This window comes from Elephas maximus, chromosome 13 (genome assembly GCF_024166365.1).
Source record: "Elephas maximus indicus isolate mEleMax1 chromosome 13, mEleMax1 primary haplotype, whole genome shotgun sequence".
NCBI classification, from domain to species: Eukaryota; Metazoa; Chordata; class Mammalia; order Proboscidea; family Elephantidae; genus Elephas; species Elephas maximus.
Genome location: NC_064831.1, coordinates 70,598,858 through 70,622,971, shown reverse-complemented (window position 1 = coordinate 70,622,971; position 24,114 = coordinate 70,598,858). Strand labels below are relative to the sequence as shown.

Sequence of the window (24,114 nt, the reverse complement as noted above, 5' to 3'; positions counted from 1 at the left end):
ATGGAACTGCTTATTCACCTGCCTGAAAATGGCAAGACCCAGGAAACCAGGCACATGAAGACTAGTGTCCTCAGAATTATGTCTATCATATTCCCACTCATCAGTATGGGGACAACTCTCAATGCCACAAGGAGAATGAACAGCCCAGTTGATTGAGTAGCTACTGTGTGTGCCATTCACTGTGCCAGGGGCTTAATTTACATTATCTCTCTACAACATAGTCAGTTTTAACAAGATAAATAAGACATATTCCCTGCTCTTAAGGAGCTTGCAGTTTAATGGTGGACTAGGCATGCACTCAACTAACCACACTACGACAGACAGTGAAAGAATGGTAACTGACATGTAAACTCAATGGTTTAAGTCCAGGTACAAGAGAATGATTAATTTTGACTAAGGGAATAGGGGAGTCATTTTAGCTGGGTCTTGAAGAATGAGTAGATAGGAAAACGAGAAGAAAGAATGCTAAAAGGAGAAGAGGAAAAAGGAAATGGCAGGCAGAAGAAACAACCTGTGGACACCCACAGAGGTGGGGAAGTACATGGTGGGTTTATGGAAAAGGGAATGGTGCTATTTGGGAATAGGGTGTGGAGAGAGAGGGAGAAAGGAAGGAGATGAGGCTGGATGACCTCATGATGAGTTTGGACTTTACCCTGTAGACAATGGGGAGATGTTCAAGGTACTTAAACAGGGGCATGGTGAAAACAGTACTCAACTTTGCAATAATTGGCACAAGCATGGAGGTTGGACGGATACAACCCCTCAATGCAGCAAGAACCCTGCTGTTTACAACTCATGGTTCTCTTCTTCCACATTCAGCCTCATCCTTGTCCCACTGCATAAGAAATGAAGCCCAGCAAATTCTGAGTATATAGAGATTAGAACAGGGATTCAAACCTACAGTCTCTTGCCCTTTATAATCATAAGCCCTCTTTTGACATTAAAAAGTCTATGAGTTTGGTCTTACCTGGAGTCTTCCAATTGCCACAAGGCAATATTTACTGCCTTGTCCCACTTCAGCATCTTCTTCAGGTATAGTCATTCCTGAAATGAGGAACACCACTGTCATCACTAACATGAGCGGAAAAGGGGCCAAAAGTGCGTGTGAATTTTTTATGCAATTGAAAATACAGATCCACTACTGACTACTCAGGGTTGGAAAGGCAGTCAATGAATTAACTGCCCCGCCCTCACTTCCTGCTCCTCTTCTGCATGTACTTATTTGATAATTTCACGGTACATTATCATCTGCATCAATGGAAAATGAAGAGGAAATTAAGGAAAATGAAAACCAAATCACTCATTTTTACATTTACACAATATGGCTCAATCATGTAGTTATGAAGAAAATTTCAGTAAAGCACCCATACTGGACATTTAAGGTTATATATTTTCAATCACTTCATATGTATGCAAAAGCTGGACAATGAATAAGGAAGACCAAAAGAAGAACTGATGTCTTTGAATTATGGTGTTGGTAAAGAATGCTGAATATACCACGGAATGCCGGAAGAACGAATAAATCTGTCTTGGAAGAAGTATGGCCAGAATGCTCCTTAGAAGCGAGGATGGTGAGACTTTGGACATGTTATCAGGAGGGACCAGTCCCTGGAGAAGGACATCATGCTTGGTAAGGTAGATGGCCAGTGAAAAAGCAGAAGGCCCTCAACGAGATGGACTGATACAGTGGCTGTAACCATAGGGTTAAACACTGCAATGATTATGAGGATGGTGCAAGATCGGGCAGTGTTTCATTCTGCTGTACAAAGGGTTGCTATGAGTCGGAGATGACTCAACGGCACCTAACAATGACAACGAAACATTTCAAGTATGTTGTTGTTGTTGTTAGGTGCCGCTGAGTCGGTTCCTACTCATAGCCACCCTATACGCCACAGTACGAAACACTGCCTGGTCCTGAGCCAACCTTACAATTGTTATTATGCTTGCGCTCATTGTTGCAGCCACTGTATCAATCCACCTTGTTGAGGGTCTTCCTCTTTTCCGCTGACCCTGACCCTGTACTCTGTGAAGCATGATGTCCTTCTCCAGGGACTGATCCCTCCTGACAACATGTCCAAAGTATGTAAGACGCAGTAGTCTCTCCCTCCTCGCCTCTAAGGAGCATTCTGGCTGTATTTCTTCTAAGACAAATTTGTTGGTTCTTTTGGCAGTCCATGGTATATTCAATATTCTTCACCAACACCACAATTCAGAGGTATCAATTCTTCTTCAGTCTTCCTTATTCACTGTCCACCTTTCACATGCATATGATGTGACTGGAAAATACCATGGCTTGGGTCAGGTGCACCTTAGTCTTCAAGGTGACATCTTTGCTTTTCAACACCTTAAAGAGGTCCTTTGCAGCAGATTTACCCAATGCAATGCGTCTTTGGATTTCTTGACTGCTGTTTCCATGGCTGTTGGTTGTGGATCCAAGTAAAATGAAATCCTTGACAAGTTCAGTCTTTTCTCCATTTATCATGATCTTGCTCATTGGTCCAGTTGTAAGTATTTTTGTTTTCTTTATATTGAGGTGCAATCCATACTGAAGGCTGTGGTGTTTGATCTTCATTAATAAGTGCTCCAAGTCCTTTCCACTTTCAGCAAGCAAGGTTGTGTCATCTGCATAACGCAGGTTGTTAACGAGTCTTCCTCCAATCCTGATGCCCCGTTCTTCTTCTTATAGTCCAGCTTCTCAGATTATATTTGCTCGGCATACAGATTGAATAGGTATGGTGAAAGAATACAACCCTGATGCACACCTTTCCTGACTTTAAGCCAATCAGTATCCCCTTGTTCTGTCGGAACAACTGCCTCTTGATCTATATAATGGTTCCTCGTGAGCACGATTAAGTGTTCTGGAATTCCCATTCTTTGCAATGTTATCCATAATTTGTTATGATCCACACAGTCAAATGCCTCTGCATAGTCAATAAAACACAGGTAAACATCCTTCTGGTATTCTCTGCTTTCAGCCAGGATCCATCTGACACCAGCAATGATATCCCCGGTTCCACATCTTCTTTTGAAACCAGCCTGAATTTCTGGCAGTTCCCTGTCGATATACTGCTGCAGCCGTTTTTGAATGATCTCAGCAAAATTTTGCTTGTGTGTGATATTAATGATATTGTTCTATAATTTCCACATTCGGTTGGATCACCTTTCTTGGGAATAGACATAAATACGGATCTCTTCCAGTCAGTTGGTCAGGAAGCTGTCTTCCATATTTCTTGGCATAGACATCTCAATTGATATTTCATCAATTCCTGGAGCCTTGTTTTTCGCTAATGCCTTCAGGGCAGCTTGGACTTCTTCCTTCAGTACCACCTGTTCCTGATCATATGCCACCTCTTGAAATGGTTGAACATCGACTAATTCTTTTTGGTATAATGACTTGGTGTATTCCTTCCATCTTCTTTTGACGTTTCCTGCGTCGTTTAATATTTTCCCCATAGAATCCTATTGCAACTTGAGGCTTGAATTTTTTCCTCAGTTCTTTCAGCTTGAGAAATGCTGAGAGTGTTCTTCCCTTTTGGTTTTCCATCTCTTTGTACATGCATTATAATATTTTGTCTTCTCGAGACACCCTTTGAAATCTTCTGTTCACTTCTTTTATTTCATCAATTCTTCCTTTGGCTTTAGCTGCTCAACATTCAGGAGCAAGTTTCAGAGTCTCCTCCCACTTGTCTGTCATACTGTGGGGGATTGCGTGTTGCTGTGATGCTGGAAGGGATGACACCGGTATTCAGATACCGGTAGGGTCACCCATGGAGGACAGGTTTCAGCTGAGCTTCCAGACTCAGACAGACTAGAAAGAAGGACCTGGCAGTCTACTTCTGAAAAGCATTAGCCAGTGAAAACCTTATGAATAGCAGCGGAACACTGTCTGATATAGTGCTGGAAGATGAGCCCCCAAGGCTGGAAGGCACTCGAAAGATGACTGGGGAGGAGCTGCCTCCTCAAAGTAGAGTTGACCTAAATGATGTAGATGGAGTAAAGCTTTCGGGACCTTCATTTGCTGATATGGTGCGACTCAAAATGAGAAGAAACAGCTGCAAACATCCATTAATAATTGGAACCTGGAAGGTACGAAGTATGAATCTAGGAAAATTGGAAATCGTCAAAAATGAAATGGAATGCATAAACATTGATATTCTAGGCATCAGTGAGCTGAAATGGACTGGTATTGGCCATTTTGAATCGGACAATCAAATAGTCTACTATGCTGGGAATGACAACTTGAAGAGGAATGGTGTTACATTCATCGTCAAAAAGAACGTTTCAAGATCTATCCTGAATTACAACGCTGTCAGTGATAGGATAATATCCATACGCCTACAAGGAAGACCAGTTAATACGACTATTATTCAAAATTATGCACCAAACACTAGGGCCAAAGATGAAGAAATAGAAGATTTTTATCAGCTGCTGCAGTCTGAAATTGACTGAACATGTAATCAGGATGCATTGATAATTACTGGCAATTGGAATGTGAAAGCTGGAAACGAAGAAGAATCAGTAGTTGGAAAATATGGCCTTGGTGATAGAAACAATGCCAGAGATCGAATGATAGAATTTTGCAAGACCAAGGGCTTCTTCATTGCAAATGCCTTATTTCACCAACATAAACAGCGACTATATGCATGGACCTCGCCAAATGGAACACACAGAAATCAAACTGACTACAACTATGGAAAGAGATAATGGAAAAGCTCAATATCATCAATTAGAATAAGGCCAGGGGCTGACTGTGGAACAGACCATCAATTGCTCATATGCAAGTTCAAGCTGAAACTGAAGACAATCAGAGCAAGTCCACAAGAGCCAAAATATGACCTTGAGTACATCCCATCTGAATTTAGAGACCATCCAAAGAATAGATTTGACACATTGAACACTAGTGACTGAAGACCAGACGAGTTGTGGAATGACATCAAGGACATCATACATGAAGGAAGCAAGAGGTCACTGAAAAGCCAGGAAAGAAAGAAAAGACCAAGATGGATGTCAGAGGAGACTCTGAAACTTGCTCTCGAACATCGAGCAGCTAAAGCAAAAGGAAGAATTGAAGTAAAAGAACTGAACAGAAGATTTCCAGTATACGTTGTCAAAATAAAAAACAAATTAAAAAAAACCACCAAAGCTGAAGCTGTTGTCAGTTGAGGGAACAAAACCAATACATCCCCTTGGGGGGTGGGATTTAGGGTTTTTTTAAATGGCTAGAAAGGAGAAATTGGTGATGGTTATGCTAATTAAGACCTGAAAACTAATGCTCCGGATAGGAAGAAATTGATTAAAACAATTCTTGTTCACTGGTCAGAAAGAGCCTGCAGTTAGGCTCAGTAAGGGTCTGTATCTGAGGTCTCTCACGGTACATGGTTCTCGAGCAGCTGTAGCTGGTTAGAGACGCTCTGGTGAAACAAGCGTTTATTTTGTTACCTCCTAGGCAAGTGCGGCTGTTAAGAAGAAAATTTCCCTTTTATGCTGCATAATGCTTTAAACATAAATATTTCCACACTGGGCCAGACCAAAGGTCCACAGTGACACAGTCACACAAGCTCATGAGAACTCATCACTGTAAACCCTGAACTCACTGCCATTGAGTCGATTCTGACTCACAGTGACCTATAGGACAGAGTAGAACTGCCCCATGGGGTTTCCAAGGCTGTAATCTTATGGAAGGAGACCACCACACCTTTCTGCCATGGATCATCTGGTAGATTCGAACTGCCTACCTTTTTCTTAGCAGCCAAATGCTTTAACTGCTGTGCCACCGGGACTCCTTACACAGACCCTGAAGGGCATGTAAAACACGACTATGGTTCTAAGAGTCAGTGAAATGTCACTCCCTCCTCACCCTGGGTATCCCTTTGCGTTCCCCTCTTCTTGCCATCCTTTTCCCATCGGCCTACTGTAGGTAACCAATCTCTAGTTTCCAGCTGATCCTTTACACATAGGAGCGGATGCATGTGTATTTTCTTATATCCCATTCTTTCCTATACGAAGGGAGGCAAATGGTCGTTACTCTTGGATTTCACATATTTCACTTAACAGCATGTCCTGGAAATCACTCCTAATCCATTCATGGAGATCTTCCTCATTCTTTTTTAGAACTGCAGAGTATTGCATTGTGTGGCGGTACCACAGCTTATTCAACCACTCTCCCGTGTATGAGCATTTAAATGTTCCCAATAGTTTGCAATTACAAACAATGCGGCAATGAATCACATTGTGGCCATGCATTTTTCATATGGTGGGAGGCATATCTTCAGGGTAGACCCCTAGAATTGGGATTGCTGGGTTCAAAGTCAGCGCATATGTAGTTTTGTTAGCTGGTCCCAATGTCCCCCCAGAAGGGTCACACCAATCTGCATTCCCAGCTGCCAGCCGGGAGAGGCCCTGTTCCCTACCCCCTCACCAACAGAATGAGCTGTCGTTCTTTTTTTAGTAATTGCCAGTTGGACAGGTGAGAAATGACATCTCAGTGTTGTCTTAATTTGCATTTGTTTAATGATGAGAGAGTCGGAATATTATTTCAAATGTTTGAGGGCCATTAGAAAAATTTTTTTTTTTTTTAATGGAATTGCCCATACTTATCTTTTCCCCACTTCTCTACTGGGTTTTTGGTCCATCGTGCCTCAATTTTTAAGGGTTCTTTATATATTAGAGATATTAGGCCTCTGTGGCCTATGTTGTAAATATGTCTTTTCAGTTGGTTGGCAGTCTCTTGACTTTGCTTATTTTATTGTTTTTTTGTCATGCAAAATTTAAAATTTTTATGCAGCCTTATCCTCTGGCAATATTAAAAGAGTATCATCATAATTTCCTCTAGTACTTTCACAGTTTCATTTTTTACATTTAATTCATTTGTAGTTATTCTTGTGTAGGGTGTGAGATACGGATCTAATTTTATCCACTGGGGGGGTTAAAAGTTGCACCATCAACATTTATTAAGAAGTCCATATTTACTGCAGTGATTTAAGATGACACCTTTATCACGTATGAAATTTCCATACGTATTTGAGTCTAATCTTGGACTTTCTCTTCAATTCCACTGGCCTATTTGTCTATTTAAGCACAAGTACCATGTTTTACCATGTTTTAATTACAAAGGCCTTTTTGCACATTTTAGTGTATGACAGGGTTATTCTCTCCTTGTAGTTTTTTCTTAGCTATTCTTGCATATTTGCTTTTCCATACAAACTTTATTGTAAAACGAATCTATAAAACACCTTGTTGGTATTTTTTTGGGGATTGCATTGAATTTATAACTTCAGAAGAACAGACATGTTTATAATGTTAAGTTATCCTATTTGTTCAAGTCAGCTTTTACATCTTTTAGAAGTATGTTTAAAATTTCTGTGTATAGGTTTTGTACACTTGTTAAAATTATTCCCAAGGGTTTAGTCTTCTTTGTTGCTATTGCAAAGTGGGGTTTCTCCTCCATTACGTTCTCTGTTTATTGTTTATGTAGATAAAGGCTATTGATTTCTATACATTTATGCTGTACTATGCTACTTCACTGAGTTCTTTTGTTGTTTGAGTTAGTTTTATCATTAATTCTCTGGGGTTTTCCAGGTATACTATCATATCATGGAAACCCTGGTGGCATAGTGGTTAAGAGTTCAGCTGCTAACCAAAGGTTAGCAGTCTGAATCCACTAGACACTTCTTGGAAACCCTATGTGGCAGTTCCTCTCTGTCCTCTAGGGTTGCTATGAGTCAGAATTGACTCGATGGCAACGGGTTTGTTTTTTTGGTATCATATCATATGAAAATAGAGATAGTCTTCCTACTTCTTTACACATAGTTTTGTGTGCCTCTAACTGATTTCTCTTGTTTAATTGGATTAGCTAATATTTCTACTACAATGCTGAATAATAACAAAGATAGTGGGCAACCTCCCATTGCTCCTGATCTTAATGAAAATGCCATAAAGCTTCTCCAGTGAATAAGATACCATCTTTTGGACTAGAGTCCCTGGATGGCATAACCGGTTTCTACTCAACTACTAACCTAAGGGTTTTTGTTTAACATTTTTGCAAATCTCTTTTATATCTTGCTTATTAATAGATATCTGGATTCTGATATCTCCTTTTGCATGCAATCAAAATCTGGCCTCACATAGATACGTAGTTGGAAAAGGGAGAAGCTTTTTTAGATGGTTGTAGATATTCTTTTTTGGTATTACTCCAAAACTTGACAAGTGGTAGTCTCTTAAAGAGTAATTGCAATGTGAAATCTGAAACTACATGTTGTGGGTTGATTTGTGTCCCCCCAAAAGATACATTTAAGCCTTAACCTGTAGCACCTGTGAATGTGACCTTATTTGGAAATAGAGCCCTTGTAGATATAATTAATTAACATGGGATAAAACTGGAGTAGGGTGGGCCCTAATCCAATATGACTGGTGTCCTTAGAAAAAGAAGAGAAGAAACATAGAGGGACACAGAAGAAAGATGGCTGTGTGAAGATGGAAGCAGAGATTGGAGTTGTGCTGCCACAAGCTAAGGAACACCAAGGGCTGTGGGCTGTCACCAGAAGCTAGCAGAGAGGCATAGAACAGATTCTCCCCGCTCAGAACCCTCAGAAGAAACCAACAAAGCAGACATCCTGATTTCAGACTGCTAGTCTCTAGAACTGAGAGGCAATAAATTTCCACTGTTTTAAGCCACCTACTTTGTGGTATTTTGTAATGGCAGCCCTAGGAAAACTACTCATTTCAACAAATTTTATACTGTTATATTAAAAAGACTGGTCTATCTAATACTTTGAATGGATCTCTTACCCATGAGTGCTTTTGAAGCATCATATATTGGTCATTTGGAAAATACTGGTTCACCAAATTATGCAGATCTTCTAAATGTTGGCATATTACATTATACAATAACAAAAATCACACTTGTTAATATCACCCTGAATCCCATTAGAAATGTCTCTAGGTATTGGTCAAGCTCACGGTAGTGGATACAAAATTCTAATTTTCACTGGAAAGCTTGGACTTCATCACTGGCAATAAAGACTGTCAACTGTTTTCCTTGAAATGATACGCTCGCTTTATTCATTTTTGTGAAAATTCTCCCAAATACACAAGTTTTAATGACCATAGTTTGTCTGTTAATCATCCTTTCAAGTAAAAATGGTAGTTCATGAAACAAGTGGCTAGTGGAGCTCACAACTCTGCCACACAAGGGCTTCTCCTCCAGATGACCATGCTGCTTCGGTGTGTGAAGTGCTCTATGGATACCTACCAGTTCAGAGTTTAATAAAAACGAATACTATATTGATTCATCAAAAGACATTCTTAAGTGAAACCAGCCTTTAAAACTTGGAATTTCTATTTTTGTCTACTGCAAGGATGTGGTGATGAAAAATACAATGACTTCTAGTAGTTTGGTGCCACTGCCTTGCATTGTGTGAAGGTGCCAGCTGTTCTTATTCACCAATAATTCTGCACCACCAGTGCAGATGTCACCATGGTGAAAAGGGCAAATGACTTCTTAGTGTTATTACGAAAACAATTTTGACTTTGTGAGCCCTGGAAGCTGTTTCAGGGACCCAAGGTCCAGGGGCCACACTTTGAGAACTGTGGCTTTCAGTGTTGCTGTTCCTTAGAGTTTCACCCTTGCCTCTCTTCTGATCCTTTCCCCACTGCCTCCACTTCTAACTATACATTAATGAGACCCAAAACTATGTCTTTCGTCTAGATTTTCTTCTGGAGTTCCAGATCCTGACTCCATCCGCCTACTAAAAATATCTATCTCAGCCTCAAAGCCCCTCCAATCTCAATATTATCCAAATCTTTCCTCCAAACCCCTTCCTCTTTCTATTCTCCTGTGCAAAGACTGTCAGTGATCAACCCATAAACATTTTTTCCTTCTTCCATGCTGGTTTATTCCAAGTGACAATGTGTTCAGCTTATCAGTGCTGTCTGAATGAGTCTGAACACTATTTCATGTTCATTATTAAAAAATAATTTTTTTTTTTTTTTTTGCTTTTCCATTAGAGGTGGTTAGGTAACACAGATCTGGTCTATGAGATGAAGTGAAAGTCCCTGAATGGGGCTTTCAGGAAAGTGCCTTTCTCTGTGTGAAACACAAACACAACAGAGGGACTCTAGTAGCCATCTTGAACACAGGAAAGCCAGAAGCACACAACTAGGATTGTGGAATAAAAAAGCTAGGAGAATATGTCCCTAATTTCATCATAAAGCCACTGCACTAACTCTGGACTGCCTATCTCTGGATTTCCTGGTGTAGAAAGTAGAAAGATGCCAGTGTGATGTGGATGCTATCAGCTTGAGGTGAACTTGAGCTTGCAGCTGTGACTGAAATCCGAGCTGGGCCAGTAGGATGTGATGAGGGCACCAGGGGTATCTGTTACAGTGACTGAACCACTCTGACCCTTTGTTTCCTTATCTATAACATGGGTATGAGAATGCCCATCTCATGGGTGTGTTGTTAGGATTGAACGAGGTGATGCATGTGAAGCATTCAGCCCAAGCCCAGAATGTTAGCTTCCTTCTCACTTCCCCAGCCTCATTCCCCAAGTGCTGGTAAAGACGTGTATTTCTGGACAAAGAAGGCAGTGAGCACAAATGTACTTTTGCCATATTTATGAATCAGGATGCAATGCCAGAATTGGAGGCAGCGGGGATAGCATGGAGAATCCTATAATCTAGTTGGAATGAAGAAAATTTTTCTCAGTACTATCCTTTGGAGGGACCTGTAGGTTTTAGACTCTCGCTTGCTAATACTTGTGACCAATTATCTAAGGCTATCACAATCCAGTTGATTAATTCACTCTTCATTCAACAAGTATTTGGAGATCGTTGCAGATTTTTAACAGTAGTCACACATTCTTTTTATACGCCTTCATTCAAGAGTTGAAGTTAGATTTCCTTGTGACTACTCTGACCAAGGAAGTACAGTGGAAATAACACGGTGTGACTTCTAGACAAGCAGCCTCAGGCATTATGGAGCAGAGACAAGCCATCCTCACTGTGTCCTGGCCAAATTCCTAATCCACAGAATCTGCAGACAGAATAAACTGGTGGTTGTTTAAGGCCAATGAATGAATAAAGTCCATCCCAGACGAAAGACATACCAGCTTAGAAATATAGAAGAGACTTGACGGGGGCCCTAAGATACCAGTCCTTTAAACATATAAACAGGCTCATATATATGAGAGTATTTTAATCCAGCAAGTAAAATAATGTTAATACAGTTACTTGTCTTTTCAGAAATGAAGGGTAAAGTTGTAATTTATTAAACTACTAGATTTGGCCTTAACATGGACAAGTAATCTTTAGTTGTGAATGAGATTCAATCATCTGTTTGCAAAATTCCAGAAAATTTTCAGGAAACCCAAACTTCCTTAAAGGAATAAGTTCTTTTTGTCTAGTCTGAAGATTCTCCTCAGGATCCCGGGCTCAGCTTCTCCATGAGAGGGATGGCATCCAAGTTAGCAGGGTCAAACATGTGTAAAGGTGGCCTTGCCACCAACCCCCATGAGCAGCTGCTGAGATCAAACCACCAGTGAACCTGTCACCATTGTCACTCAGATTACCATGGTCTTGAGGTGTTTGTGGATGACCGACTGCAGGGAAGGCAGGGGCATGGCTCTGGCATTAGCAGGTGGAAAGGATTTAGGATCAAGCTCTCATATGGTATTTGTGACAAAACACTTCTGGGACAGGGCATACTTTGCAATTTCTATGGTCATCCATACACTTGGATTTTTCTCTATTTTCTAAGCATTGCTTATGCAACATTTTCAAATACTGCACTTTTACACAAATAACGGGGCCTTCCACAGTTGTTTGTCAACCATGCCCTCCCCTCCATGAGGTATTTCCGTAAGCACTTCTGTACCAATTTTTTTTTCACATGTTGCTGTAAAAAAAATAGCATAGAGTGCTTATAAAAATACCTTGCCTGGGGCAGGGCACAGTTGGCAAACCATTGTGAAAGGCCTGTGTTATTTGCGTAAAAATACAGTGATACACACTCTTTCAAAATGAATTTGACTCTTACAAGGCAACAATAAAAAAATGCATAACCCAATTAAAAAAATGGGCAAAGAATCTGAATAGTTTTAGGTCTTTTAAATTTGTTCAATAATTTCATTTGTAGATTCCTTTATTACATTTTAACTATTTAGGCTTTAAAACATATCATCATATCTGGTAAGTCACTTACTCCCCACTACTCTGTTCATCAAAATTTTATTAGCTATTCTTATATATTTTTTTCCATATGAATTTCAGATTTGGCATTTTAAAAGGAAATCCCATTGGAACAATTATTGGAATTGTATTAAGTCCCAACGGGATAGATTACTTTGGAAGGAATGAAACTGTTTATACGATAAACCTTCATCTCAAAGGATACGCATGACACTTCACCCAGGCAATCGTTCATCTCCCTGAGCATCATTTTCATAGTTTTAGGTAAAGGAATCTTATATATTTCATGTTAATTTTATCAACATGTATTTTATATCGTTGTTATTTTTATAAATGGATATTAATTATATTTTCTAACTGGTTACTAATTTTTTTTAGTATTTTCTAAGTTCCTTCATACTCACACTTTGATTAGATTTTTCTTTCTAAGTAGATAATCACCTCACCTGCAAATTATATTAATTCCATGTTTCTTTTCTTCAAGTACTTCTATTTTTTTTTAATTTATTGTGTTGGCTAGATATTCCAAAACAATATTGAATAATAGTGGTAAGAGTGAGCATTCTGGGTATATTCTTCATTTAATGAAAATCCTTGTAGTATTTCATCATTCTGTAAGATATTGATTCTTGGCTTCAGGTATTTGTTTTGCCTCTGTTAAGAAAGTGTGTTTCTACTCCTACTTTACAAAGATTTTTTTAAATTAAAATAATGAATACCTAAAATTAATTTTATTTGGTCATACAGGTTTTCTCCTTTGATTAATTACATCAGCAGATTTCTTGATGTTAAAGCGCTCAAATATTTTTGAAATTAATATGTATATGTGTAACTATTATCTTGGTTTTTTAATACTTTATTTAGTATCTTTATATTCATAAGTGAAATTGGGTCAGTAGTTTTCTTTTATTGAAATATCCTGGTCAGCTTTTGTATCAAAGTTGTGTTAACTTCAGAAAACAAACCAGTACACTTTCTATTTTTTCCTATGTGATGGAAGTCTTTAAATAATTTGTCCATAAAATCATCTAGGCTTGGCACCATTTGGGGAGCAGTTTTTTGTCAACTTTCAATTTCTTGCCTACCTTTTCACACTTTTTTAAAAAACTTTTTTTGATTCAAATTTGGTTACTCATTTTCCCAGCAATTAGCTTTCTTCCCAAAGACTTTAACACGTATAAATCTGAGTTATAGACACTACTAGTTTATAAGGTTTTAAACGTTCTCTGTTAAATCTGTTCAATCTTAATATGTATTTTTTATTCATTCTTTTTCTTCTTCTTCTTTTATCAGAATTAATCTTGTCAGAGGTTTTCTGTTTTACCAGTCTTGGCAAAGGACCGTTAATCAATTAGATAATTCTTTTGTTTTCTAATATTGCTCGTTTTAATTTTTTTTCAGTAATTCTTTCTACATTGTTTGCTCTTGTGATTTTATTATTCTTTTTCTAGGTTCGTAAGTTAGATCCACAGTTTATTTTAATTTTCCACAGTTAATCACAAAAGCATTTTGCACCACAGCTTTCTTCTAAACACATTTTGGCTATATCTCCTAAGTTTTGCTATGGAATGAGGCCATGGTTGTTAATTACAAAGTAGTCTGTAATTAAGAGTTTTGATTTCCATCCTTCACCAAGAGTTACTCAGGATAGGTTCCTTTGTAAGCTGATTTTTAAAAGATAGCTAGAAGATACAAAGAAGGATTTAGTCATCAACTATTCACCAGGACACCGGCTATGTTCTATGGTCTCTGCTCAGCCTTTTAAATAATACAGAAATGTGTATGATAGGTAGGGACCTCACCTCCCAGGGGCACAGGGTTAGCAAGAGAAACAAACAGATGCAAACACAGCTGTAATACAAAGTGACAACCCAAACCCCCGCGCTATCCAGTCTATTCCAACTCATGGTACCCTGCACGTGTCACAGAGTAGAACTGCTCCATACGGGTTTTTGGGCTGTAATCTTTTTTTTCATTTACCATGTAGCCAGGTAGATTTTCTCACTGTTGCTGTTGGGTGCCATCGAGTCAACTCCCACTCACAGTGACTCCATGTGACAGAGCAGAACTGCCCCGTAGGATTTACGTGGCTGTGACCTTTACAGAAGCAGATCGTCAGGTCTTTTCTCCTTTGGAGCCACTGGGTGGGTTCGAACCACTAACCTTTCAGTTAGCAGCTGAGCCCTTAGCTGTTTATGCCACCAGAGCTATCTTTTTGGCTGTAATCTTTATGGAAGCAGATTGCCAGGACTTTCTTCTGTGGCACTACTAGGTGGGCTTGAACCACCAACCTTTAGGTTAGTAGCCAAAAGCATACTGTTCGCATACCTAGGAACCTTTGACAAAGTGACAAAGTTGACACAAGTGGCTGGGGAAACTTGGCAGAATGCTGGACAAGACTTTATGGAGAAAGATTCACCAAACTGGGCTTTGTACATTTGGTGGGCAGAGCAGAGACTAAGAGCACTTCTGGCTGAGGAATGACATCAGGGGAAGGCAGTACAGTGTGTGGAATGATGGGTCTATCCCAGATACACGTAACATGTGTGGAATGATGGGTCTATCCCAGATACACGTAACATGTGTGGAATGATGGGTCTATCCCAGATACACGTAACATCACCCTCTGAGCAGCCAGACCAAGACTCCGAGCCCCCAACCAATCAGAGGGGAGGCTTCAAAGAACTGCCTTTTGCATAAGATAAAAGGCTACAAAAGCACTCCTTCATTTGGAAATCACCCGTTTATCGATCTCAGCTATCCAGAAACCAGTCTCTATGCAGCCCAGATGTCCAAAGGCCATTCACAAAAGGCCACGCAGAGTATACGCAGAAAAAGGCCCAACTTACAGCCTAGCTTATTTCCTGTCATCCACGTTACTGACAAGTTGTGCTCTCTGGTTTTCTAGACCATGAAGGATGAGAAGCAGCAATTTGTGATTGGATGGGGACAGTATAAAAACCTAGGCACACAGAAAGAAACAAGAAGTGTCAGACATCAGCAGGGGATGGGACAGAGAATTCTTGCTCTGTGTGAAAAGAACTGAAAAAGAAGCAAACAAAACACCACCAGCAGTGCAGCAGTGGGCTGAGACTCCAAATACTTCAAGAAGCCCTGAGGGCAACTTTGAATTGATGCCTGCCCAGCCCTGGACTTTGTAATGAGAGCTCTGAGTCAGCAGGAAAAGATGAAAGCCTGTTTTGCACCCTTTATTGAAAAAGATAAAAATTTCCCCTGTGATGAAGGGCAATATAAACAAAATTAAAAAGATAACCAACAGGCTAGAAGGAAACATTTGCAACATAAATAATAACAAGGAGTTAACAGAACTGCCCTACCAGCTTCTTAGGCTGTAAACTTTACAGAGCAGATCGCCTAGCTTTTTCTCCCTTGAAGCTGCTGGTGGGTTCCAACTGCAGACCTTTCGGTTAGCAGCTGAGTGTTTAACCACTGTGCCACAAGGGCTCCTTTCACAATGTTATGCTGTTGTTGTTGTTAGGTGCCATCGAATCGGTTCCGGCTCATAGGGACCCCATGCACAACAGAACGAAACACTGCTTGGTCCTGCGCCATCCTTACAATCGTTGTTATGCTTGAGCTCATTGTTGCAGCCACTGTGTCAAACCACCTTGTTGAGGGTCTTCCTCTTTTCCGCTGACCATGTACTTTGCCAAGCATGATGTCCTTCACCAGGGACTGATCCCTCCTGACAACACGTCCAAAATATGTGAGACGAGGTCTCTCCATCCTTGCTTCTAAGGAGCATTCTGGTTGTACTTCTTCGAAGATAGATTTGTTCATTCTTTTGGCAGTCCACGGTATATTCAATATTCTTCGCCAACCCCACAATTCAAAGGCATCAATTCTTCTTCGGTCTTCCTTATTCGTTGTCCAGCTTTCACATGCATATGATGTGATTGAAAATACCATGGCTTGGGTCAGGCGCACCTTAGCCTCAAGGTGACATCTTTGTTCTTCAACACTTTAAAGAGGTCCTTTGCAGCAGATTTGCCCAATGCAATGTGTCTTTTGATTTCTTGATTGCTGCTTCCATGGCTGTTGACTGTGGATCCAAGTCAAACGAAATCCTTGAGAACTTCAATCTTTTCTCCATTTATCATGATGTTGCTCATTGGTCCACTTGTGAGGATTTTTGTTTTCTTTGTGTTGAGGTGCAATCCACACTGAAGGCTGTGGTCTTTGATCTTCATTAGTAAGTGCTCCAAGTCCTTTTCACTTTCAGCAAGCAAGGTTGTGTCATCTACATAACACAGGTTGTTAATGAGTCTTCCTCCAATCCTGATGCCCCACATATCTGTCAGTTTGTCATACTGTGGGGGCTTACGTGTTGCCGTGATGCTGGAAGCTACGCCAGTGGTATTCAGATACCAGCAGGGTCACCCATGGAGGACAGGTTTCAGCTGAGCTTCCAGACTAAGACAGACTAGGAAGAAGGACCTGGCAGTCTACTTCTGAAAAGCATTAGCCAGTGAAAACCTTATGAATAGCAGAGGAACACTGTCTGATATAGTGCTGGAAGATGAGCCCCCCAGGTTGGAAGGCACTCAAAAGATGACCAGGGAAGAGCTGCCTCCTCAAAGTAGAGTCGACCTTAATGACGTGGGTGGAGTAAAGCTTTCGGGACCTTCATTCGCTGATGTGGCACAACTCAAAATGAGAAGAAACAGCTGGAAACATCCATTAATAATCGGACCCTGGAAAGTACAAAGTATGAATCTAGGAAAGTTGGAAATCGTCAAAAATGAAATGGAATGCATAAACATTGATATCCTAGGCATTAGTGAGCTGGAATGGACTGGTGTTGGCCATTTTGAATCGGACAATCATATAGTCTACTATGCTGGGAATGACAACTTGAAGAGGAATGGTTTTGCGTTCATTGTCAAAAAGAACATTTCAAGATCTATCCTGAAGTACGGCGCTGTCAGTGATAAGGTCATAATGTTGTAGAGATCTCCCATAACAAGAAAAGCTCAAATCCCCCAGTAGGAAACTGGCCACAAACCATGAACAAGCAATTCACAGGAGAAATACAAATAGTCAACTGCCCAGGAAAGGTGCTCAGCTTCACTAATGAAGAATATCCAATCTAAAACACATCATTTCCCCCAAACTATCGGATTGACAAAATTTACAAAAGGAGGAAAACATTCAGAGTTGGTAGGATGAGGAACCCTGGTGGTGCATTGGTTAAGCACTTGGCTGCTAACTGAAAGGTCACCGGTTTGAGCCCACCAGCCGCTCTGCAGAAGAAAGATGTGGCAGTCTGCTTCCATAAAGATTGCACCCTTGGAAACATTAAGGGGCAGTTCTACTCTGTCCTACAGGGTCACTAGGAGTGGGAAAATGGACCCGCTCCTATCCTGTTTTGCAGGGTAATTTCGTAGTATCTATGGAAACCTGGAAACCCTGGTGGCGTAGTGGTTGAGTGCTATGGCTCCTAACCAAAAGGCTGGCAGTCTAAATCCGCCAGGCGCTCCTTGGAAACTCTACGGGGCAGTTCTACTCTGTCCTATAGGGTCGCTATGAGTGGGAATCGACTTGACAGCTGTGGGTTTTTTGGGTGGACATGGAAACTTAGGAATTCCTGGCTGGTGCTAATAGGTAACAGTACTTGGCTGCTAACAGCAGGTTTGAGTTCACGCTGAGGCTTTTGTAATCAGAAGGAGAAAAAAAATGGTAGAAAAAAAAAAAGAAGGCTGGCACGTGATGTTTTGGTGCTTAAAAACACATGCTTCACGCACCTGGAAAATTTTCTCATGTTGCACCTCATTCTCGAATAAAGTCAGCAACATGACCTTGGTGGACTTAAGTACAACCTTTAGGATTCTGCCCTGGGATGGCTATTACTAAGCAGACGGAAAGTGTCCCTAATGATGGTAGAAGTTTAATTCTAAAATATACGGCAAAGAGTCGCAACATTTCTTTGCAAGTTTACTGCCATTAAATCACGAGAATTAACACGAGTCTTCCTCTGCCTGAAGGGAAAGTGCAAATGAGTATTTTCTACATAAACTTGGACTTAGAAGATAGAGCTTCATTTCCAATAAATTGGAATCTGTAAACAAAGTGTTAGCTAAGAGGCTGCAACAATAAAGACATGCTGAGGTGTAGTGGAGACTCCAGGAGAAAGGAATGAGGAGGCATGAAGACCAATGGCAGAGAGAGGTGGGGGCTCTGAGGTCTTCCAGGCACTGCCCACTGTGAGACCTGAGTCCTTGTGATCACCACTTTCAGAGGACAGGTGGGCTTTCAGTGGGAAGGCAGTGGGCTCTTTTCCAAGAGAAGTGAAAGAATGCTAGACCTCTGATTCTCCCCATGCCTCAGCTGTGGGATCCTATGGCTCGTTTTCAAGAGCGCAGTTGTACAAAGCTCATAGATACAATGATATGCTTCAATGGCTGGCTTCTTCCCTGTTCCCCACTTCTAGAAGCTGAAAGTTCCTCACAGCACAGGACAGGCATCTAGAAGGTAGAGCTGTGTTGGCAGTCCATCGGTCACCCAACCCTGCTGTGGGGCTACACTGGGACTCCAACTTCCATCGTAATAATTCTGCCTTGGGGAACTTGGGGACTGGCTGGTACCAATAGTTCCTACGTGACTTAAATTTTGCCCACTCAGCACTCACCATAGCGTGCCCCTCCTGTAGCCCCTGCATCCCTCTGCTATCATCTGTCACCACCATCAGTGTCTGCTCCATTCTCTCCCCCCCAATGAAGATCAGACTCCACCTGCTCTTGCTCACCCTTCCCAAACTAACCAGTTTCCAAACAAGTCCTTTCTACTCAGCCCTTCCCTTAGGAACTATATTCTTTGCAACCAAAGGCCCACAGCCTGACTGTCCACCTCTTGCAGGCTATGATCTGGCCTGCCTCTACGGCCCCTCCCTGATGGTGACCACCCTCCCCATCAGAGGCTGCACCTTTGTCAAGGTCTGGCGGTCACAGACCTCCCACCCCCAGTGCTGCCTCCACACAACTCTCCTGTTACTGGTGCTAAACAGTCTTTTCTCATTGCAGACTCACCTCGCAACATCCACTCCCACCACTCTCTCCTCTCTACTCCATCTCTGCCTTTCATTCTCCCAAAGCACAGCCATGACCATACTTGAGCCCCTTCTCAAAACACCTCCAAGTCACCCCATTGGTCACCAATTTCAGGGCCATTCATTCTAACTGTAAAACTGATTCTAGTGAATAGTGCCCTGGAAGCACATCTCTGATTCTGGTTTGGTGGTCAGTTCAGCCAAGTAAGAATCTTGATAGTGAGGAAGGGATAACTGACTGAAGAATAAAACAACTTTCTGCTGTAGGCTGGCTGTGCTCTTTTTCCTACAGTATGCTGACCACTCACAGGGGACTTTTAGAAAGTGGCAGAACTGGTCTCAGGAAAGGGTCCTTTAGAGGTAAGACAGTCATTGTCCCTGGTGCTGATACTTGATGTCCAGAAGGCAAGTCTCTGGGAGGCTTGATGGTTATTATGGGCTCTGACTCTAGAGTCACGTGGGCATTGGACTGGATTGGAACCCTGACTCTACCATTTACACTAACGACTAAGCTTCATCCTCTCTAAAAGGCTTCGATTTACTTATCTGTAAAGTCAAAACAATAATAGTAGTCCCTATTTTTATTATAAAAGGCTGCTGTGGGCCTACATATCAAGTGTCTTTGTCATCTAGCGCTGCTATAACAGAAATGCCACAAGTGGATGTCTTTAACAAAGAGAAATTTATTTCTCACAGTCTAGGAGGCTACAAGTCCAAATTCAGGGCACCGGCTCCAGGGGAAGGCCTTCTCTGTCGGCTCTGGAGGAAGGTCCTTGTCATCAACCTTCCCCTGGACTAGGAGCTTCTCTGCGCAGGAACCCTGGGTCCAAAGGACAGCTCTGCTCCTGATGTTGCTTTTTTGGTGGTATGAGGTCCCCCCTCTGCTTGCTTCCCTTTCTTTTTACTAAGGTAAAAGGTGGTGCAGGCCACACTCCAGGGAAATTGCCTTTACGTTGGATCAGGGATGTGAACTTAGTTAGGGCGTTACAATCCCACCTAATCTTCTTTAACATACAATTACAATCACAAAATGGAGGACAACCACACTATACTGGGAGTCATGGCCTAATCAAGTTGACACATATTTTGGAGGGACACTATTCAGTCCATAACATCAAGCATGTAGTGCAGTGCCTGGCATGGAATGCTCAGTGTGTTCTGGCTCTTGTTTTCACTGTGATGCTGATAACGCTGTCCTTGGCATTGGTCCAGAGGTGGAGTCATTCCACCACAGGGCTGCCTTCTGGAGGTGGCAGAGCTGTGCCTGGTACAGCTTCCTATGTAGGGTTTGGGCTACAGACAGGGGCCGGGACGTGCTGTGGAGTTGAGACGGTGGGTCAGCTGTGACTCAGACCCTTATAAGACTTCAGGCTCTCCCTCTGTGAGACAGCAGGGGCTGGCCCAAGATAGGCCCCAGTGTTCCCTTTGGCTTTGACTTTCTGTGGGTCCAAACAACAGGTCAAGGTTCAGCTGTGAGATCAGTCAAGTTTGATATTCTTTCTGAGCACCTAGTAAAGGCTTGCAGTTTGAACATAGCCAGTGGTTCCGTGGAAGAAAAGGCCTGGTGATCTGCTTCTATAGAGATTATTGCCTAGAAAACCCTACGGAGCAGTTCTACTTTATAACACATGGGGTCACCATGAGTCAGTATCGACTCAATAGCAACTAAAAACAACAAGAACAACAGTAGTGCCAGGTAGCACTCTGCTACTGACAAGGGGGTTAGCAGTGAATGAGACCTGGTTCCTATTCTCAAGAAGCTCCCTGGCTGGTGGGGAAACAAATGGAGACCCAGATCACCGCAATGCCACGTCGTTAGCGTTTTGGCAAAGAAAAGAATTTGCTGCTTTGAGGAGAGGCAGGCAGCCAAGGCTGGACGTCAGGGCCAGGAGGAACACCGTCAGGAGGGAGAGCTTCCTGGCAGGGATCGGAATACCTATCAAAGTAGTTTTTAATATGAGCAAGATAATTCCAGCTCTTTTAATGGATTTCAACGATTCCCTAATCGGTTTCACAAGTTCATTTTGCCCTACATTAAATTACCTTCTCTGTGGAAACACTGTTCACTAATGCCATGTCTAAATAAACCCTGGGTAATACAAACAACCGACAAATGAAATGTAACTGGAAACTGTTGCTTGTTATGGAACTCCGCATTGGCCAGAAATGCTTCTTCATTTCTCACCAAGGATTGCATTAACCCTGTGAAAACACTGATGGAAAGCGGTTTAGTAACCCTGGGTGGGGTCTGTCCTGGGACCTACATCTTCACATTTAAATCAGGACTTGCTTGTGTGTTCCACAAAACACGGGGTGGGGGAGAAAACCACCTTCTGCTGTGAGCAATTCAGGGTACTTGTTCCCAGCATGCTTCCAAAGTGTTCTCGGGGGAATAGTAACAAGTCTTAGGCAAAAAATAGTACTTTGGCCAAAAACATTTGAGAAACATAGTTTAAACAAAAATAAAGAGGTTTCAAGACTGTAGGACTTCTCTGAGAATTTAATATGCAACTTGAATGTGCCTAAAGGGGGATATAGAATGAAAAGTTTCCCAAATTTACTGACCACGGAACTTCTTTTTTCATGCTATATCTCTATGGACTTGTGATCTTGAAATATATTTTGGGAAATGCTAAACTACAGATCTCAGGGTTCCTGCTGGTGACTCCAAAGGAAGGGGATCCCTACTTTACAAAGCAAAGTTTTGAAGTACAACTGGCGCTTTGGGCTCAAAAGAGAAAACTGAGACTACCTGAGTAACTACTTATCCCTTCTAAATTACCGTGAAAAGGACCGAGTCTGAAATAAGGAGAAGTATGTATCAGTATGGAACCCTGGTGGCACAGTGGTTAAGAGGCTGGCTGCTAACCAAAAGGTTAGCAGTTCAAATCCACTAGCCACTCCTTGGAAACCCTATGGCGGCAGTTCTACTCTGCCTTACAGGGTTACTATGAGTTGGAATCAACTCGACTACAACAGGGTTTTTAAAAATATATCAGTACGGGGCCTTGGTGGTATAGTGGTTAAGAACTCAGCTGCTAACCAAAAGGTCGGCAGTTCAAATCCACCAGCCACTCCTTGGAAATTCTATGGGGCAGGTCTACTCTGTCCTATAGGGCTGCTATGAGTTGGAATCGACTAGATGGCAATGGGCTTTTGGTTGGTATAGATCAGTACTGGGAGCCACATGGGAAAAAAAACACAAGCATATGAAAAAGAGGGGACTGAGTAAGGAATCAGAGCAAACGTCCCCATTAGAAAAACGGCTTTCATTAAAAAAAGAGGAGGGGAAAAATCTAAATTCAACTTCTCAGTGCGACTTAAGAGGACATTTTTGTTGTCAGTTGCCATGGAGTTGGCGCTGACTCATGGGGGCATTTTGTACAGCAGAAGGAGATGCTGCCCGGGCCTGTGCCGTCTTCATCATCACTGCATGTTTGAGTCCACTGCTGTGGATATTGTGTTGGTCCATCTCACTGAAGGTTTTGCTTGTTTTCACTGACCCTCTACTTTATCAACCGTGATGTCCTTTTCTAGTGATGGGTCTTTCCTGATGATATGTCCAAAGCAAGCAAGCTGAAGTCTTGCCATCCTTGCTTCTAAGGAACATTCTGGTTGTATTTCTTCTGTGACTGATTTACTCACTCTTTTGGCAGTCCATGGTATATTCAATATTCTTTGCCAACACCACAGTCTGAATGCATCCATTTTTCTTCTGTCTTCCTTTTTCATCGTCCAGCTTTCGCATACAGATGAGATGACTGAAGACTGTGACTTCGAAAAAGGCATAACCTTAATTCAGCAAGGACTGAGTTCAGGTGAAAAACATTAATTGCCAAATTAAACAAAAATTAAACAGGAACCAAGAATAGAAGATTTGGATTGAGAAATTCTCCAAGAATTTGGAAGAAAAGAATAAAGGAATTAACGTGATGAACAAAAATCGAAATCCCAGGGATAGCACATCCAGGAAACCGATATGGAACCTCCAGGAGTGAGCAGAGAGGCTGAGAAGGAGCAGCAACTTGGAAAAATAGAAGAATTTCCCCTTGGTGAAGAAAGACGCGAGTCTGCCGACCGAAAGAGCCCACCCAGCACCAATTAAAATGAATGAAAACAGACCTACACTAGACATATCTGAGTGAAAGTCTTAAATTCCAGGGATAAAGAAAAAACAACCTACAAGTGTCATAGTGGAACAAAGAAAAACAGGCTACCTAGAAAAGAGAAACAGAAATTGGTCTCAGGTTTCCCTACAACAGTGACTTCTAAAGACGACAGGGTGATATCCCCCCAGTTCTGAGGAAGAGCCCCGTGACCCAACACTTCTACACACAGCTCTATCTGTGCAACAGGAAGCGTAGCCCCAACTTGCAAAGAATCATAAAAGGTAGCACCCACTCAACCTTCTTCAAAAAAAGTACTTAAAGAATCATCCTAGTACTGAGCAATGAGATGAACTAATGGGGAGAGAATGGTATAGAAGAAATGGGGGGTGAGCCATGGTACCAGGGAGGCCGGCTTAGAGTCTGAATAACTAGATATCACAGTCAGAGAATTTACTACCAATGGCAAACATGTTTCTTGAAAGTGAAGAAGATGATATAAAATAATAATGACCAACTATCTGAAATTTAAATTCTAGATCTAAAGATTATTTTAACATTAATTGGAAGGGGTCAAGGAAGGCAACTGAGTGGAATGCTCAAGCAGGCTGATTCTGGGTCAGGCTCCCTGCATCACCACCCACCAGCTGCAATCCTTGCTCAGTGCCAGCCCGGCCCACGGCCTGCTTTATCTCAGCCATCTCACAACTCCCCCTCTCCACACTCCTCTCCATCTGCACAGCCACTGCTCTAATT

The 24,114-nt window shown here is 41.7% G+C and overlaps 1 protein-coding gene across 3 annotated transcripts in view; it reads right to left on the bottom strand.

Moving 5' to 3' along the window:
- ARNT2 (aryl hydrocarbon receptor nuclear translocator 2) overlaps window positions 1–24,114 on the bottom strand; it is a 204,668-nt gene that overhangs the window by 53,679 nt on the left and 126,875 nt on the right. For all 3 annotated transcript variants that reach the window (XM_049852831.1, XM_049852832.1, XM_049852833.1), the window contains one exon: window positions 968–1,044. In XM_049852831.1, the coding sequence (XP_049708788.1) occupies window positions 968–1,044 (77 nt within the window). The remainder of the gene's footprint in view (window positions 1–967; window positions 1,045–24,114) is intronic.